Source organism: Crocuta crocuta, unplaced genomic scaffold, assembly GCF_008692635.1.
Source record: "Crocuta crocuta isolate KB4526 unplaced genomic scaffold, BGI_CrCroc_1.0 scaffold190, whole genome shotgun sequence".
In the NCBI taxonomy this organism is placed as follows: domain Eukaryota; kingdom Metazoa; phylum Chordata; class Mammalia; order Carnivora; family Hyaenidae; genus Crocuta; species Crocuta crocuta.
This window is the reverse complement of record NW_027527955.1, coordinates 11,245,635-11,264,599: the sequence shown is the minus strand read 5'-3', so window position 1 is coordinate 11,264,599 and position 18,965 is coordinate 11,245,635. Positions and strand designations below refer to the sequence as shown.

Here is an 18,965-nt window from a genome sequence, read left to right as displayed (position 1 = left end):
TCTCGCGGTTCGTGGGTTCGAGCCCCGCGTCGGGCTCTGTGCTGACTGCCAGCTCAGAGCCTGGAGCCTGTTTCAGTCTGTGACTCCCTCTCTAGGCTCTTAAGTAACTGAGTGACTGCACAAATTACTTAATGTCTTTGAACTTTACGTTCTTCATCAGTAAAATGAGGCTAATCATCTAGTACCAATCACATAGGTAGTTTCAAGCATTAAAGGAGATGAGGGGGTGAGGGGTGAGTTAAATGGGTGATGGACATTATAGAAGGCACTCTTCTGGATGAGCACTGGGTACCATACGTAAGAGATGAATCACTGGGTTCTACTCCTGAAGCCAGCACTACACTGCATGCTAACTAATTTGAGAATAAAAAAAAAAAAAGGATTAAAGGAAGATACTCAATGTTATCTCTTATTATTATTACTGTTATTACCGGCCACCAACCTTGCTACCTACCTGCAGAAAACTTAACTATAAGATACATTTTTGCTTTATTAAAAAATTTTAGAAGTTTTAGAAAAATACTTGGTTTTTATACAATATATGAACGGTAATAACAGAAAAAGTCAAGTATTTATGATCTCGTGTACACTAAAATTAAAAAGCAGAAGCGTCATCCTTTTACAGAGAGTTTACCTCAAAGTCTATCAGTTGAAGGTCAGCAATCAATGTCACCAGCAGGCCACTGTTGTAGAGCTCTTGTGCAAGCTGAGCCACAACTTCTGTGGGAGGCTCCTTGTCATTTGTCCCACACAGAATTTCTTTCATTGCTTGCAGTGATTTTGACACTTCCTCAGAAGCCTGTTGACCAAAAAACATGCTCATAGTTATGAGGAATGAAAATTTTCAAGCTATAAACAAACAAATCTACTTTTTGGATTCTGTTTATTTATCATCAAGGAGCACTGTACAGTTACAAACAAAGAAAAAAACACTTTTTCATAGACATTTCTTTTCCTATTTTGGAAAATGTTGCCAAAATTTATTTACATAAAAAATACCTCTAATATTTCTAGTTAGTCAACATAATTAAAACATTCTTCTTTTAAAACATTCTCGGGGTACCTGGGTGGTCAGTCAGTTAATCAACTCTTGATTTCGGCTCAGGTCATGATCTTGCTGTTTGTGAGTTCAAGCCCCACATGGGACTCTGTACTGACAGTGCAGAGCCAGCTTGGGATTCTCTCTCTTTCCCTTCTCTCTCTCTGTCCCCACCCCATTTGCACGCTCTCTCGTTCTCTCAAAATAAATAAACTTAAGAAAAAAAAACCTTTAAAAACCATACTCATAGTCCAACCTTGCTAGTAATTAACTATACATTTTACTCTTAAAAATTAAATTGACTATTTTGAAGACCTATCCGTAGCTACTCATCTTTATTAAAAATATTTGTTAAGGCTTTTCAACAAATTCCTGTTACTCTGATTTTTAATGGACTATGTAATAAAACTGAATTGTCGGGGGAGCTGGGTGGCTCAATTGGTTAGGCATCCAACTCTTGATTTCGGCTCAGGTCATGATCTCGTGGTTTGTGAGTTCTAGTCCTGCATCAGGCTCTGCACTGGCAGCTCAGAGCCTGGAGCCTGCTTCAGATTCTGTGTCTCCCCCTCTCTCTGCCCTTCCCTGACTCACACTCTGTCTCTCTCTCTCTCTCAAAAATAAAAATTAAAAAAAAAATTTAATAAAATATTTTTAAAAATTTTAAAAACTTAATTGTCAAACCACAATCTATTATCAAAACCCATTAAATTTTGTTAATCCACTTATCTCTCCCACATAATTATTACCTTTTTTTGCTCTCTAGGAAACTTAAAAAAAAAAACTTCTCTATATTTTAAAGAATAATAGGAAAATCCATAGAAGTAGAAAGTAGATTAGTGGTTGGAAACTAACTTGACAATAAACTATAAAAGGAAAAAAAAAGAAAGTGGATTAGTGGTTGCTGAGGCCTGGGGATGGGAGAAGGAAGAATGACTGCTAATGAGAACAAGATTTCTTTTAGGGGGTGGTGAAAATGTTCTGGAATTAGATATTGGTGATGATTGTGGAACCTTGTGAGAATACTAAACATCACTGAATTGTAAGCTTTAGAGAGGTGAATTATATGGTATGTGAATTTACTCAATAAATCTTTTTAAATTAATGCAGTTGAGCAAAGGAGAACAGGCCAATAAGTTAACAATCTGCTGAATATTTTATTTTATTTATTTATTTTTTTACAAATAGTTTATTGTCAAATTAGTTTCCACATAACACTCAGTGCTCATCCCCACAAGTGTCTTCCTCCATGCCCATCCCCCCTCCCCCCCACATCCGTCAGTCCTCAGTTTTTGTCATCTGCTGAATATTTTAAAAGAAATATAGTTTTACACTTTCAAGTATACTGCTGTAATCATTATCATTGAAGCAGGAAATGAAGAGAATTAAGGCAAATTCAATAAAAATAATTTATAGTAGCATAACACCACTTTAAAAACATAATTTCCAGACACATCTTAAGATCTGACTGAATCGATCCTTAATTTATTCAAGGTTGGAAGTCTCTTCAAAGTGTCAGATTTATCCAGAGAAGAGTACTTTAAATTCTATGTAGTTAAGAATAATTATAAAGCAAACAACTGCATGACCATAACACAGGTCAAGAACAGAATATTTTCAGAAACCCTGAAGTCACCTGAAGGCAACCTTTTCAACCTAGAAGTAAATATTTTTATGTCTTTGACGACAATCATTTCTTTATTTTTCCTTATAGTTTTCTTACTTGTTTTTGCATCCCAAAACAATATAGTCTAGTCCTGCCAATTCTGAATTTTTTGGAATAGTACCCGCGTCCTTTTACGAGGTGCTTCTTTCACTCAGTACTATGTGCGTGAGATTCATCCATTCAGCTGCACGTAGGCAGCAGTGCCTTAATCTTCATTGCTCTCAAGTATTCGACTGATGGCTAGACTATAATTTAGCAGTTCTACCTTTGATGGACATATGGGCTGTTTCCACTGAGGGGTTATTATGAAGAGCAATGCTATGAACACTCTTGTATATGCATCCTGGAACCCAAGCACAAGGATATCTCTAGAGTTTGTACTGAGGAGTGGAACTGTAGTTTTTAGCCCATGCACATCTTCATATATGACAGACGATACTAAGCTGGTTTCCAAAGCAGTAACACCAGTTTATACTTTATCCCTCACAGTGGATCAAAGTTCTTATTGCTTTCCATCCCTGGCAACACTTAATATCATCACACGTTTTTCATTTTTGCCAAGATAATGGGTGTATAATAGGAATGTACTATGGTTTTAATTGGCTTTTTCCTGACTACTAATAGAAATGAGTATCTTTTTATGTTTTTTTTTTTTCTGTCTTTTGCCGTTCAGATTTACTCTTTTATGAAGGTCACTTCTTTCTAATTGGGCCAATATTTGGTTCAATATTACAAGTACACAAGAATTACTTTTTACATCCTTACAAGAATGCAAGATCGTATTATACATTGGGATAGAAAGATACTGTGAACTAAAGGATATTTACTTTATAGATCTCTTAAGTCTTGCCAAAAACTAGTCACTTTAGACAGAAATTGAATATGTAGGATCCAACATCCCTTTAAAGGAATAAAATAATAAAAACAATCCTTCCTATGAGGAAACCCTGCTTAGTAGAACCTTTAAAAAACGTTAAAATGAGGTTGTACTATTGTACAATTTATCAATTGATCTTTAAATAAGAATGTCTTGGGGCACCTGGGGTGGCTCAGTCAGTTAAACATATGACTCTTGATTTTAGCTTAGGTCATGATCTCACAGTCATGAGATCAAGCCCCACGTCAGGCTCCACAGTGACAGCATGGAGCCTGCTTGGGATTCTCTCTCTCTCTTTCTCTCTCTGACCCTCACTTGTGCATGCTCCCTCTCTCTCTCTTTCTTTCTCTCAAAAAAAACCCCACCAAAACCCAAAAAACAAAAAAAGTTTTATCCTTCATGTCAGTATAACACTATATACCAATATAACCCCTTAGATTTTTAAGCTCTGTAGTCTAAAGGGATCCAAGTTTGATCAGAGGTTCAAGAGAGTGAACCAAAAGTTCAAGGCAACAGACTTAACAATTGCATAAAACCTGAAATCAATTTAGATGTATTTATGGAGACTTTATGTATGTATCACAGACTATATTTGGAATTCTTCATGACGTTTTTACATCGGTTTTTGGTTTTGGAATGTATGCATTTGAATAATAACATTATTGTTTTTTTCATACCTTGTCTGTTTTTTTGTCTTGCTTTTCCAAAATGGCCAAATTGTCTTTCAGAGCTTTCACGATTTCTGCTGGATTTTTGTGTGATTTACTAAACAAAGGCATCTTTTTCATCTATAGAAATCTCTTCTTCCAATACAGAATGCTAAAAACAAACAAATAAGCAAACAAAAATCATGAATTTAACTCTTTTTAAAACTTTTTCTAAAGTTTTAATTCAAATACCAGTCAGTTAACAAACAGTGTAATATTATTTTCAGGTGTTCAATAAATGAAATTAAATGATTCAACATTTCATACATCACCCAGTGCTCATCACAAGTGCCCTCCTTAATCCACATCACCTATTTTACCCATCCTCAAACCCACCTCCCCTCTGGTAACAGTTTGTTCTCTGTAGTTAGGAGTCTGTTTCTTGGTTGCCTCTCTCTCTCTTTTTGTCTTCCCTTAGTTTTATTGTTTTGTTTCTTAAATTTCACATGAGTGAAATCATATGGTATTTGTCTTTCTCTGACATTTCACTTAGCATAATGCCCTACAGGTCCATCCACATTGTTGCAGATGGCAAGATTTCATTCTTTTTATGGCTGAGTAATATCCCACTGTATAACTGTATATATAAACCACATCTTCTTTATCCATTCATCAGTCAATGGACACCTGGGCTGTTTCCATAATTTGGCTATTTTAGCTAATGCTGCTATAAACATTGGGCTGCAAGTTCCCAACTTTGTAAGGAAACTCCATTCTGTTTTCCAGAGTGACTCCAGAAGTTTGCAATTATTTTAACTCTTAACATGATTAAATTATTATACCAAAACGTTTTACAAGTTTCTAATAATCTTTTTTTTAAAATTTTTATGTCTTTATTTTATTTTGAGAGACAGAGACAGAGAGCGAGCGGGGGAGGGGCAAAGAGAGAGGGAACACAGAATCTGAAGCAGGTTCCAGGCTCTGAGCTGTCAGCACATAGCCCAACACGGGGCTTAAACCCATGGACTGTGAGATCATGACCTGAGCCGAAGTCGGATGCTTAACCGACTGAGCCACCCAGGCGCCCCTCTAATAATCTTAATTCAGGAATTGTAAACATTGATATTGATGAAACTAGGGGCGCCTGGATGGCTCAGTCGGTTGAGTGTCTGACATTGGCATAGATCATCATCTCATGATTCATGAGTTCAAGCCCGGCACTGAGTTTGCTGCTTTCAGCACAGAGCTTGCTCTGAATCCTGTTTCCTTCTCTCTGCCCCTCCACTGCTCATGCTCTCTTGCTCAAAAATAAATTAAAACATTAAAAATTTTTTTTTAAAAATACTGATCAAACTGAAATGAGTTTCATCAAGTTTTACACCAAATTTAAATACATGTAAGTATTTTAAGATACTTAAGATACTTACAGGTATTTTATTTTATTTTATTTTTTTAAATGTTTTATTTATTTCTAGGAGAGAGAGAGAGACAGCGTGAGCAGGGGAAGGTCAGAGAGAGAGGGAGTCACAGACTGAAACAGGCTCCAGGCTCTGAGCTGGCAGTCAGCACAGAGCCCGACGCGGGGCTCGAACCCACAAACCACGAGATCATGACCTAAGCGAAAGTCGGACGCTTAACCGACTAAGCCACGCAGGCGCCCCACTTACAGGTATTTTAAAAACTTTGCCTAAAAGTTTTTACTCTAAGTTAAAAATTTTGTCTCCAATACAAGGATTGGGGAAAAATCTCAATGGGAAAATGAATACTTTTAGAGAATAAGCTGATATATAAAACTAGTTATTTTAACTAATGAGAGTGATGATGACAATGATATATAAAACATGTAAAACAAAAGTTGTAAAGTGATATTTAATGCTATTCCATGACAATCATAAAACTGCAATGTAAAATTATTTAGAATCTGTTCTTTATTTTACTCTTCAAATATTTAGCTGGCCATATTCACTGAAGAAATCAGCCCTATCCTGGTGGAGGGTGAGGAGAGTGAGGAAAAGGAGCATTAATCCTTGTTTTTGAGAACATCTATTTACATATAGCAGAGAAAGCTAAATATGGCTGTCACTGCCCTACTTACACTAAAAATATAAGTATTAGGGAGAAAATTTTAATTGAAGACTTCAGTGAGGAGAGGCATACCAACAAAAACACTTCAAACATTTCATAAGCCTGATATAATAAATCAAAATGTTCTATTAATTAACCACCTAGAGAAAACAACTATATCAGTTTGGTAGACATTCCTCCTGAAATTTTTTATACATATAAAAATAAATATTTTTTTAATGTTTATTTATTTTGAGAGAGAGAGCATGTGCACGTGAGTGGGGGAGGGGAAAGAGAGAGGGAGAGAGAGAATCCCAAGCAGGCTCTGTGCTGTTAGCTGTTGATGCCATGACTGTGAGAGCATGACCTGAGCTGTAACTAAGAGTCATACACTTAACCGACTGATCCATCCAGGCATCCCCAAAACAAATATATTGTAAGACAAAAATATAATAATACTAAACACATTATTTCATAACTTTTTGCCATTTTTTTGTATCTTGAATAGAATTCTATGAGTGTATGTTTAGATCTATTACAATAACTTTTATCCAATATAGTATTCTATTACACAGATACATCATATAATTGTTGTTATATGAGAATTTATTTTTTTAATTTTTTAAATGTTTATTTATTTTTGAGAGAAAGAAAGAGAGAGAGAGATAGCATAAGCAGGGGAAGGGCAGAGAGAGAGACACACAGAATCCAAAGCAGGCTCCAGGCTCCAAGCTGTCAGCATACAGCCTGAGGCGGGGTTCAAACCCACAAACCATGGGACCATGACCTGAGCTGAAGTTGGACGCTTAACTAACTGAGCAACCCAGGTGCCCCCATTTTCTTATTAAATTACTATATCATTTATTTTACCAATACCCTATTGATGGACATGTGGGTTCATTCCATTTTTTCTAATATTTTTCTTACTAACAATGATGCAGTTAATTGATGCAGGATATCATACAAATGTGTATCCACAAACATGCACATCAGTGGATAGCAGCACTCTAACTAGCTATTCCTACAGTATAACCATGGCTATGGTTCTAAGTCCCTAATCCCCCTAGACTCCTATTTCCTGAATCTGATTCCCTAGGATTCTGCCATTCTGTGAGCTACTTTATATCCTTCCAATAAACTCCTTCAGTATTTGTTGTTTGTGATCAGGAATTCCAATGGGATATGTATATGTTATGAAGTAGAAATCAAAGTGGTTAGTGTGGATTTTGAGGATAAAACAGAAGACCTAAAAAAAACAAATCTGGTTTTCAGAAGAGACACTGTTTTCAGTAGGGTGCCTCAGCTTCCCAGTGTGGGAAGAGTAAGTGGGAGGAGAACTTGCCCACTCTCATGGCAAGTATAAGTTTGAAAATCAAGTTAAGAGACCCCAGTGAGCCTCTAAAGCGGATACTGAAAGTTGACAGAGGGTTCAAAGACAAAGCATGTGAAGATCACACTGATTCTCAGTGGATGGTGTCAGGTGCAAAAAAGAGAGTTGGAAGAATTTTATATCATGCACCTTTATAAAATTCAAAAATAAAATTATAAAGATAGACTAGGTTTTTCTTTAATAATCAGCCCTACACATAAATAAATGAAGGTAGCATATAATTTAAAAGCATATGTAGTGTGGAAGTAGGGTGGGTACTGAAACACTCATTAGAGAGTTGGGCAGAGCAAGCAAACTGTTGCTTCCTACCTGAGTGATCTTGGGCACAAGATGTGATCCCTCTAAAGGCTCTGTTCTCATCTGTAAATGGGATGATAGCATCTCCCTCTTAGCATTGCAAGGATTAAAAAGTAGAGCACCTCGCACAGGGCCTTGTATAAATAAGGTACTCTATAATGTTTAGCTGCTATTATTACAAAAAGTTCTATGTCATAATGAATAAATTATTTCATGAAAGAGAAAGACATAGTAATTGAGATATGATATTATCTTAAGTGTCCTAGACACTTCTGGCTCCTTGAATCACTTACACATTTTTTCTTTAAAAAATGTACATTTATTCTTTGGATATTAAATATTTAATGACAAATACATAACATTATTATAAGTTTTTTTTTTAAGGCTAAGTGCATTTGTGTAATTGTTTTTTTTCCTCATGTGGTTCTTCTGCACTAAGGTAAAGATAATTGATTGTGGGAATTTCAACTAAATGCTCCCTGACATCAAAACAGAATACAAATTAGAATATGGTATCATATGATATGGCATGATTTTTGTCCATTACTTATTGCTCTGCTCAGTTCTCCTTGTATCGAGCGAATTCTAATGCAAATTCTGGTAAAATTGCAAATGTTTTCAGGACTCCCATGTGAACATGGTAGTTAGCCAGCATTTCCTGATATGCTGTCTGCCAGCTTTTTATTTGCCTGTTGGTTTGTTCATTTATTCATTTACTTATTCATTCAACAAACAATCTGAGTAAGTACTAAGCATGGGGATCTTGCTAAGTACTTAGGATAGAGCTATGAACAAGAAAAATAGAATCCTTGCTCTTTGAGTCTTATTATTAAATGGAGAAAGTAAACATTTTAGGGGCAATGAGATAGAGGAAAAGACACACAGTACAATGTCTCTTAGCACAGTATTCCTTTCTTGAATTCATTATTTTCATATTTTTAGTATACCTACTTACTATAACCACTACATATAAAATCAGTTTAATAATATTTTTAAATTTCATAGGATCATTAGTCTTCAATTCTGGGATCCATATTATGAGGGAAATCAAAGCCTATGTATGAAACTAAGTAGCCCCAGCCCCTGATCCTCTACAAATTAAGATGAAACTCTCCAACTGCTCTGTTCTTTTCAGACCATAACCAGCCGCACCCCACCTCTAGACCGAACACCTTCCTGAACCACCCTCAAACTCCAGACTGCCCTTCCTACTCTCTGGGCAGCCATGCTGGTCACTTGCATGTGCATCCACCCCAATCACATCATTTACCCCAATCACATCATTTACCCCACTGGTCATTTAGCAAATGAGCCAACTGGCACTCAATTCTACCTGCTTAACAAAACCCCATCTGGTTCTGAGTTGGTAACTGATCCACTCTGACTCAGAAATTATCACCCTTGTCTGTGTGTCATTTGTTCTATCTATAAAATGAGGGGGTTCTTTTTCAAAAACTTTAACTGTGAATTCAGCTAGTCATATCACTTGACTCATATTTTTCCATTTAATTCATGAAGATATCAAAAAAATTGCCAAATGCTTTGGGAAGGGCCGGATACATTACATTTATTTGTTAATACTAATTTAATTATCTTATTTTATTTATTACATTCCCATGACTCATTTGCTTTTTATAAGTGGAACTTTGTACTTTTTGACCAACCCTCACCCATTCTATCCACCTTCACCCCTACCTTTGGCAACTACCAATATATTCTCTGGATCTATGAGCTTGTTTTTGTTTTGTTGTTTTTAGATTCCACTATATAAGTGTGCTCATACAATACTTGTCTTTCTCTGTCTGACTTACTTCACCCAGCATAATGTCCTTAATGTCCATTCATATTGACTAATGGCAAGATTTCATTCTTTTTTGAATCATATTTATGGGTGAATTATACATATATATAGAGAGAGAGAGAGGAAGGGAGAAGGGGAGGGGGAGAGGAAGGGAGAGGGAGAGGCAGATGGAGAAGGAGATGGAGAGGGAGGCATATTTTCTTTATCCATTCATCTATGGATTGGCACTTAGGTTGTTTCCATTTCTTGGCCATTGTAAATAATGCTGCAATGAACATGGGAGTACATATATCTTTTCACATTAGTATTTTCATTTTCTTCTCATAAATATCCAGAAGTGGAACTGCTGGATCATACAGTAGTTCTTTTTTTAATTTTTTTGAGGAGCCTCCATACTGTAAGAAAGGGCTCTTAAAGAAAGAGCATCATATTTTGAAATTAGGCAGGTTATATACAGTGAGCTCTAGGTTGTTCATCACTGGTCCACATCCAGTCTTTGATTCCTACTATCTATCCATCATGGCCAAAGATAAAGTGCTTAAGGTAGAGACAAAAGGAATGGCAGAGACCAGAAAATGGTTTTTTTGGGTAGTAGTAAGTTTTCCATAAAATCCACCTCAGAGTTGTTAAAATATACACTATATTTCAGCAAAGCAGGAAGCAGGGAAGGAGAAGATGCCATGTTAAGTCCAAAAGACTGACACTAGAGGAATGCCTCCTGAGCACTGAAAACTATGGGGGCCGCACATACCAACGTGCCCTGTCGTAGTGCTGACAGCGGGCCATGCAGCAAACAAACATCTGTGGACTGACACTAGCCCTGTTGTACTTTTCCATTTTCAAGAGTGAGTAAACAATAAACAACAAATAATGTAGGGTCTATTAAAAAAAAAAAAGGAGGGGGGCAGCAGCACAAGAAAGGGGAGAAATGCCCTGTGGGCTTAGGCAGGGAAAGGCTGTTCCAAAATCTATTCTCTGTAGGAGACATAACAAATGTAACTGAAGAGGGAGAGAGAGAGAGAGAGGGAGAGAGAGAGATTAAAGGACTTAAACTAAAAACCTGCCAAGATAAAAGATCGAAAACACATACCCATACACACATATACAGTATAGTAATTCAAACCTGCACAGAGCAGAAATGACCCCATGGAAAACTGAGGACAACTGAAAGGTACAAAATTAGGCAGTCTACATTTATTCATTCAAAAGATATTTACAGAGCACCTACATATATGTATATTACAGAGATGTGGAAAAGATGAAGTGTTTTCCTATAAAAATGGGTATTAAAACAATGGGGGGAGGTGGAGGAAGCTCCAACAAGAACAAAACAAAAAATCTAAAAAATGAAGCNAAAAAAAAAAAAAAAAAAAAAAAGATCTAAACTTCTGGTCACTTAAAGAACTTTTCTAGTTGAGATTAATGATGACACCCCAAATTCAGTGTCTTATGGCTTTTAAGGGAAACAAACTTTATGCTCTCAAAGCTCATTCTTATACAATGACCTTAACAACAACAAAGGGTAAAAGTCAAGTTGCCTTTAACCATGAGAGACTCTTGAATGCTGACAAAAACTGAGGACTGATGGATGCGGGGGGGAGGGGGGGGATGGGCTTGGAGGAGGACACTTGTGGGGATGAGCACTGAGTGTTATGTGGAAACTAATTTGACAATAAACTATTTGTAAAAAAAAAAAAAAAGTCAAGTTGCCTTTGAACTTCCACAAAACTAAATGTCATAAGAACATAAACAAAAACCTACTGAGTTCTGAAAGGAAAAGTCTGTAACTTCATAATTGAACCTCTAGCCAACATATTTATGTGTGAACAGATTGTGTATACTTACTAAAAATTTTATAAGAAGTTGATATGGAATCAAACCCATATGAGTTCAACAAAATAAATGCTAAAAATCAGAAATAATTATTGAAAGGAAGCCTTGATATTGTTGGTAGGACATGTGGGAGGGTGAGAATCTACAATTATAATTAATTCATACAGGAATAAAAATAAATAGAATTCAAGTTAAAAAGGAAAGTACCCCAAAAATCTCCAAGAAAAGAGAGATGGAAATAGTAACAATAGAAGCAGAAATAACTGGGGGCGCCTGGGTGGCTTAGTCGGTTAGGTGTCCGACTTTCGCTTAGGTCATGATCTCGCGGTTCGTGGGTTCGAGCCCCGCATCGGGCTCTGTGCTGACTGCCAGCTCAGAGCCTGGAGCCTGTTTCAGAGTCTGTGACTCCCTCTCTCTCTGACCCTCCCCTGCTCACGCTGTCTCTCTCTCTCTCCTAGAAATAAATAAAACATTAAAAAAAATTTTTTTAAGAAGCAGAAATAACTGAATCAGGAAAGTAAAAGAAAAAGAAAATCTTTGGTAGCTATTTGGTCCCTGTTTCTCCCGGTGATAGACCTGTCTGCTCTACTTCCCACCCCACCCTACCCAAAGGGCGGAAACATGACCCAGGCGTGGCCAGAATATTCCTTCCACTGCCTTGGCTACAGCAGTTGGCTCACAAGTGGATTGTGACACCATCAAGCTAATCAAAATGCTTCAACGGGACTTTTCCTCTTAGATATTTTATTTATTTTTCAATAATTTTTTAAGTTTATTTTATTTATTTTGGGAGAGAGTGAAAGAACACAGGAGGGGCAGAGACAGAGAGAGAGAAAGAGTCCCAAGCAGATTCCAACTCTCGTGCAGAGCCCGATGCGGGGGTCGAACTCAAAAACAATAAGATAATGACCTGAGCAAAAATCAACAGAGACTTAATGGACTGATTCACCCAGGTGCCCCCGTCCCTTAGATATTTTAATTTAATTTGGCTTAGATAAAATATTTGGGGCTTATAGAAGAAGAAATAGAGAACAATGTAACCAGTTCCTGTGTATTTACCATCCAGCTTAAAAAATAGAAAACAACTTGGGGCGCCTGGGTGGCTTAGTCGGTTAAGTGTCCGGCTTTCGCTTGGGTCATGATCTCGTGGTTCGTGGGTTCGAGCCCCGCGTAGGGCTCTGTGCTGACTGCCAGCTCAGAGCCTGGAGCCTGTTTCAGAGTCTGTGACTCCCTCTCTCTCTGACCCTCCCCTGCTCACTCTCTCTCTCTCTCCTAGAAACAAATAAAAAACATTAAAAAAATAAAAAAAAAAAGAAAACAAAACAACTCCCTTGGTACATCTCCCTGATCCTATTCCCCTTTGGGTCACACTGATGGGAATATTAGCTGGACAGTAATTTGGCAGTATGGATCTAGAATTCTTAAATGTTCACAACCTCTGATTTAGTAGTAGTCTGTTCCTGGCAATCTGTCTTAGCAAGATTAACCAAGGGTTTTCTCTATGACATTCTAAAAAATATTTTAACATCTCTGAACTTTAGGTGCTTCTTACAACAGAGGGAACTTTACCCTAAATAGCAGGTTGTTTTCCTTCTTTTTTAATGGTATATAAAGTTATGACTTAAAACCAATGGCTTCTTAGATTTGATGAAATGCAGTACAGTATATGGCTATGAAAATGTTTGCAAAGAATGTGAAATAAAATGGAAATGTTAAAAACAGCACTCCATATTATGAAACTGTTTAAAAGTGAATAAAACAGAAATACACAAAACCTACACAAAGAAAAAATAATTTACAAAAGTTAATGGTGATTGTCTCTGGGTAGTTGGCCTATGTATGCTAAATTTTCTTTTTTCTTTAAATTTTGTTTTTTTCCAAACTTTGTTTAACAGATCATGCAAATGCTTTTATAAGGGAAACACCTTCTCATAAATGATATTTTTCAATGACCAAACAACAAATATGTTTTAAAGTTCAAACTGTGGAATATCTGATCACCATGTCTTTTCAAAGCATTAGTCAAACAAATATGATTTCTGTTACTTTGGCAATGAAATTTCATAAAGAGTAGAACTTGGCTCAGAGTCTGGAGAGAAAGCCAAAAAAAATTATTCAGCTCTGCTCCCAGGGAACTCAGGCCCTGTAATTTTGGAGTAGATTTTGGCAGCATTCCCTTTTCTAATAGACAGTAAAATACTTCATATTCCTAACTTAGGCGTGAGTGTCATCAAAGATGCCCCCAAGTCAATCACTCGAGTGAGTCACCTGAACATGTTCAGTGATATAAGTGGAGAGGAGTTTTTAGAGGGGAAAGAGAAAGGGAAGCTAGGAGACAAGGTCATTTGGGACATTCAATTTCCTTGTTTTTTATTCCTTAAGATATTTAAAGGGGAGTAAATGTCTATCTGTAGGGGCTAATGAGCATTTCCGGGCCTTTATGTTTAACCTCCAATTGTACTGTTCAAAAATAGTTCAAAGGGTTCCCACAAAAGTTTAAGGAAGTGAGAAATTCATCTCTGAAGCCAAGAAAAATCTCAAGATTTCCATAGGTAAAACCGTAAAAAGTAACCAAACTTTTAACTTAGCAGTTATATATCTTCCTAGCTTCATGTGTTAATTCTATTTTTAAATTATTTTATTTAAGTTAAATTATTCAACTAATTTAAACTTAAGGCATAAGTACCTTCTCTTAAACTAAACAAAAAAAAAAAATTAAATAAACTTAGCACCACATTAAAAAAAACAAAACACGGGAGCCTGGGTGGCTCAGTCGGTTAAGTGTCCGACTTCGGCTCAGGTCATGATCTCATGGTTCGGGGGTTTGAGCCCTGCATTGGGTTCTGTGCTGGAAGCTCAGAGCCTGCAGCCTGTTTCAGATTCTATGTCTCCTTCTCTCTCTCTGCCCCTCCCCTGCTCAAGCTCTGTCTATGTGTCTCAAAAATACATAAAAACTATTAAAAAAACCCCACAAAAGTTCAGGAGTCAGCATTCTTTTATCTGTATTCCAAATAGAACTTACAGATAGAGATGATATAATCAAAGTGCATCTATGGCAGATAATCTGGCAAGATTTTTTTAAAAAATTAATGTATATACATGAGTATATACATCTGTCAATATTCACTGAACTGTTTTCTTTAAATGGGTACATTTAATATATATTTAAAATTTTTGAAGTATACTTAATGGTTCTGCTGTATTTGTCATATCCAAGTAGTTCCTTTTCCCCCTGACAAAGTCATAATTTAGAAGTGCCTTCACAGAGATAATAAATTACAAAGCATATGATTCTAGTTACACATATTAGGACACCAAATCCATTATAAAGCATATGATATATGTCAAAATCTTTTCCAATCAATGTCTTCTTTAATGATTCTATTTTTAAATGCATATGTCAAATTTAATTAGGCACTACAATTAAATTTTCACCTGAAAACCTATAGAAATGAGTGAAACTCTGTAGACAATAGAGTATAAATAAGGACTTTTCACTGATTATTCTTTTTCTCAGTTCAAAATGACTAAAAATGATTTTGTTTTTATATGTTTTATTAACAGAGTTTGAAGGAGAGAGCTTTTCTAAAACTGGACACTTTACACAGAAATGGAAAACTTGTGAGAAGTTTCTTATGCATCCTCATTCATCTGGAAGCCTTGGTCAGACTTACATCGGAATAAAAACTCTTTTATAAGAGAGACTGATGTCCTTGGGAAGTGTTCCTTAATTCTACTGTACTCTAACCAGTGAAATAATTTAAAAAATAGAATTAGTACATGAAGTTAGGAAGACATACAACAGCTAATTTATTTGTTATTATAAATCATAACCTACTAGACTACTATTCCAGGAAAAACAGCCAGTAACTTCATTCATTAGGCTTATAGTGATGTTTCTGTTGACAGATTCAGGCATTTGTCAGAGCTAAAATTTTCTTCATTTATTAATGATTAATGATTGTCAGTGATAATATTATACTAGAATTTCATAATCTCAACTTATAGCAGAGGTCTGAAGCTAGGTCCGTATTCTCAAAAACTAGTACTTGTACTCAAAGCATCAGATCTCACTGAATTTCACAAATGGTTATTCTTTACAACTGAATTATCAAGGGAAACTCAAAATTGACTTTTTTTTAAGTCTTTCCTGTAAGCACATACACATTATACATAACAATCGTCTAATTTCGGTTAGATATTATTATTAAGACAAGGTTTATAGTTTTTGAAATAAAGAATTTCTTGATCAAATGGAAAGGTTGTTCTGCCACTAAAAATCATCTAAGTGTAATTTGCATTCCCTGTGTTATTTCATTATATATATTTATTACATTACCAAGTTTTAAATTTTGTACTACAGCACTTTAGAGAAACTCTTAGGACCAGTGTAACTAAACTTAATTTGGATAGACCTAATTTGAGTTTTCCAAATAGGCCACATTTCTTCATATGAGTCCCGGTACACTTATGCAAATACATAAAGGTGACACCTTACTTTAGAATGTCCCCATGTACTCAAGATACCAAGCTTGTAAACTGCCTCTCCCTGTCACCATCCTACTCACTCAGGGCTGCCACTCAGTTATACCAAGGTCTTCCCTTTTTCCCTTAATAGTTAGGCCTATTCTGTACTAATATTGCTTTGTGTTCTTATCAGGCCGTATCTTTCTCATAATAAAAACCACGTGCCCCTAAACTCCTTTCCTTTTTTGGATATCTTAGAAAAATTCCTCAATTCCATTTCTGTGAACTAAAGGAAAAGTTTAGTCCTCATCTAGTAACTATTCATTAGGTACCTACTTATGTGCCACTGGGCTAGACTTCAGAAATGGGTGATAAGCATAAAAGCAAGGGCTAGAAATATGCCTATGGCAAGGGAAACAAAAATCGTTAATCTTAACATGAGATGAGATCTCATAAAGGTATGCAATCAATCTTGGAAGCTCTCAAAAGTACCTAGAAATCTTATTTTAAGCATCCTTCCCAAAAGCCATTCAACTCATTAAATGTTTTTCTTCAAGCATTAATATCTAAGATAAATAAGAATAATGTCTTATTCAACAGAATTGTTTTTCCATTTAGTTTCATTATTAGACTTGATTTCCTAGTATTTTTCAGAGTGGCAATGATTTTTTATACTGTGACTATAATATATTCTCAGGTTATAATAAAAGTCAATCATTTATTAAATTATTTTCCGGGGAAGATGGGTCCCAAATTCCCAACAACCCACTCACAATAAACTTCTGAAGCACAAAACATTTGTAAACTGAGAATGACTTAATCTTTATTGTTATATTTACATTCCTATGGGCTTAAGAAATGGTGCCACCACCAAGGTAATACCAATGACTTACTAGTTTAAAACAAAAAATTACTCTGACAATTGTGAAGCTGTGTGCAAATCTTCCATTGGTCTAAAATGGACCGAGTATGGGAACTTCAGTAAGGAAGAAAGGTTGGTTTGTGATATTATCTTTATTGTATTTACTTTTGACTTTAAGTGCAAGATGCTGGTCCAGAAAAGGTTTCCAAAGATCATCAGAGTTTCTTCGTATACATAGGTCAAAGGCATTTAGGAAAAAAAAACCCACAAAACAAAACCTGTTCTACAGGCTTCTGCACACACAGAGGAAATACACCACTTTACATAGTATGTCTAGGGTATAAGCCCTTTTGATATGTTTACTGACAGTATTGAAGTTTTCATTTCAGCTGAATTGTTCTGGCTTAAAAGACTCACTTGAATCACTAAGGACATATTTTTTTGATGCTGGCAGAGAGGAAGTTAGAAACTTTGCCTAGAATGGTGCATCTCTATGCAATGACTCACTTTAGCAGCTAACAATGTATATTTCCTTCCTTCCACAGAAGAATGATTATGTGCCTTCCACTGATGCCTTTAAAAAGACATATAAAAAATTAGTATGCAGTCTCCTATGTTAAGGTTGTACAATTAAAGTTTTTCTTGGAATGTGAATACATATTTTATGAGTTTATTTTTCTTTTTTCTGCTGTATTGCTTGTATACATATATGCATCTGCCTATAACAGTTCTTCAGCAGAACAAAAATGTTATGTGAGAGCTTGGTATCAGCTATAGAACAAACTAACTGTTTTAATCCTTATTTTGAAATCCATGTGCATCCATTTTGTATCAAATGGTAAATTTGAGAAGTATGCTGTCTAATTTTTATATTCATTACAGAATTTGGGAAAAATTCATGTGTCACTTAGTGGATCTAACAGAAGCAATCAACATTTAAATTGTATGTCCTTGTAAATAATGCTATTATTAACCCTTCCATTTGAATTATGAGAGAAGGGTGTAAATTATAATAATTGATAATACCAAACATCACATTGATCATTTTAAAGTTAGTGACAATACACAGAGGTAACTCTTAAATTTTTATGCAGTTGAAAAAGAAACATGAAAAGTGGTATACTGCCACTATTTTATTTTTGGTAACTCTCTGTAAATAAAAACCCATTTCCAAAATAAGATATTCCATGGACACAGAATAGTTGGTAATGGTTCAAGTGCCTTAGGCAACAGAGAAGTATTGTTTTGTAGTTGTTGTTTTTTTAAATCTCTCCTAGTAACAGCAGTTCATCATGCACAAAGAAAAAAGGTAACAACACAATTTAAAATGAATGTATCAATAGCTGTAAAACCGTTACTAAAACTAAAGTTTACCATATTAATCCTATTTCTATGAACTGGTATAGATAACCTGGCTGATACTCACCAAATGTTATAGAAATGTCCAGGCTTGTCTAAGCAACAAAAAGTAGACACATGGTGAGGTGCTGAAGACAGCTCTCTTGGGCTCAAAGCACTTTACATGAAGTAGCTTTATCTTCCATTTAATAGAGGGTGCCTCCTATTACCAAAGCGTTGCAGAGAAAAGAGTTTCCACACTCCCGTCTTGACTCTCTCTCTCTCTCTGAAGAGTAACAGTTACCACCGGAAAACGTTAGCAGAAAACGATCACTTGAACACTCACACAGGGCAGCTGTAAATTTCCACTCTCTTTGCTTGCTCTCAGATTCCAAGCCTCGCTTGTCTCTTAATCTGTCAGAGGCAGTTCTGTTTCTGGTCAGACCAGCTTGCTTCTGCGTTCTCCTCTCCCTTTCAAATGCACTCTTTTAGATACATACCACACAGTAACAGCTCCCTCTTTTTCTTCCCCCCTCCCAACTGTGCGTCACAAGAATGTGTGTAAAGCAATTAAGCTGAGGCAAATTTAAATCTTGCTCCCTCCTCCCAAGAGTCTAGAGATAAACAAAATATTTTCCTCATCACATCTTTTTCCTTTAAAGTCCTATAGTCTTTGGCGTATGGGGT

General features: G+C 35.9%; 1 protein-coding gene across 2 annotated transcripts in view; it reads right to left on the bottom strand.

Annotated features, from left to right (window-relative positions):
- Positions 1-18,965, bottom strand: part of CAB39L (calcium binding protein 39 like) — an 89,914-nt gene that overhangs the window by 51,998 nt on the left and 18,951 nt on the right. The window contains exons 1-3 of one of the 2 annotated variants that reach the window (XM_077752614.1): positions 18,367-18,757; positions 4,257-4,398; positions 635-799 (exon numbers count right to left, since the gene is read on the bottom strand). In XM_077752614.1, the coding sequence (XP_077608740.1) occupies positions 635-799; positions 4,257-4,367 (276 nt within the window). In that variant the 5' untranslated portion in view covers positions 4,368-4,398; positions 18,367-18,757. Of the gene's footprint in view, positions 1-634; positions 800-4,256; positions 4,399-18,366; positions 18,758-18,965 lie in introns of those variants that run through there. The other variant, XM_077752615.1, reaches the window with a different exon arrangement.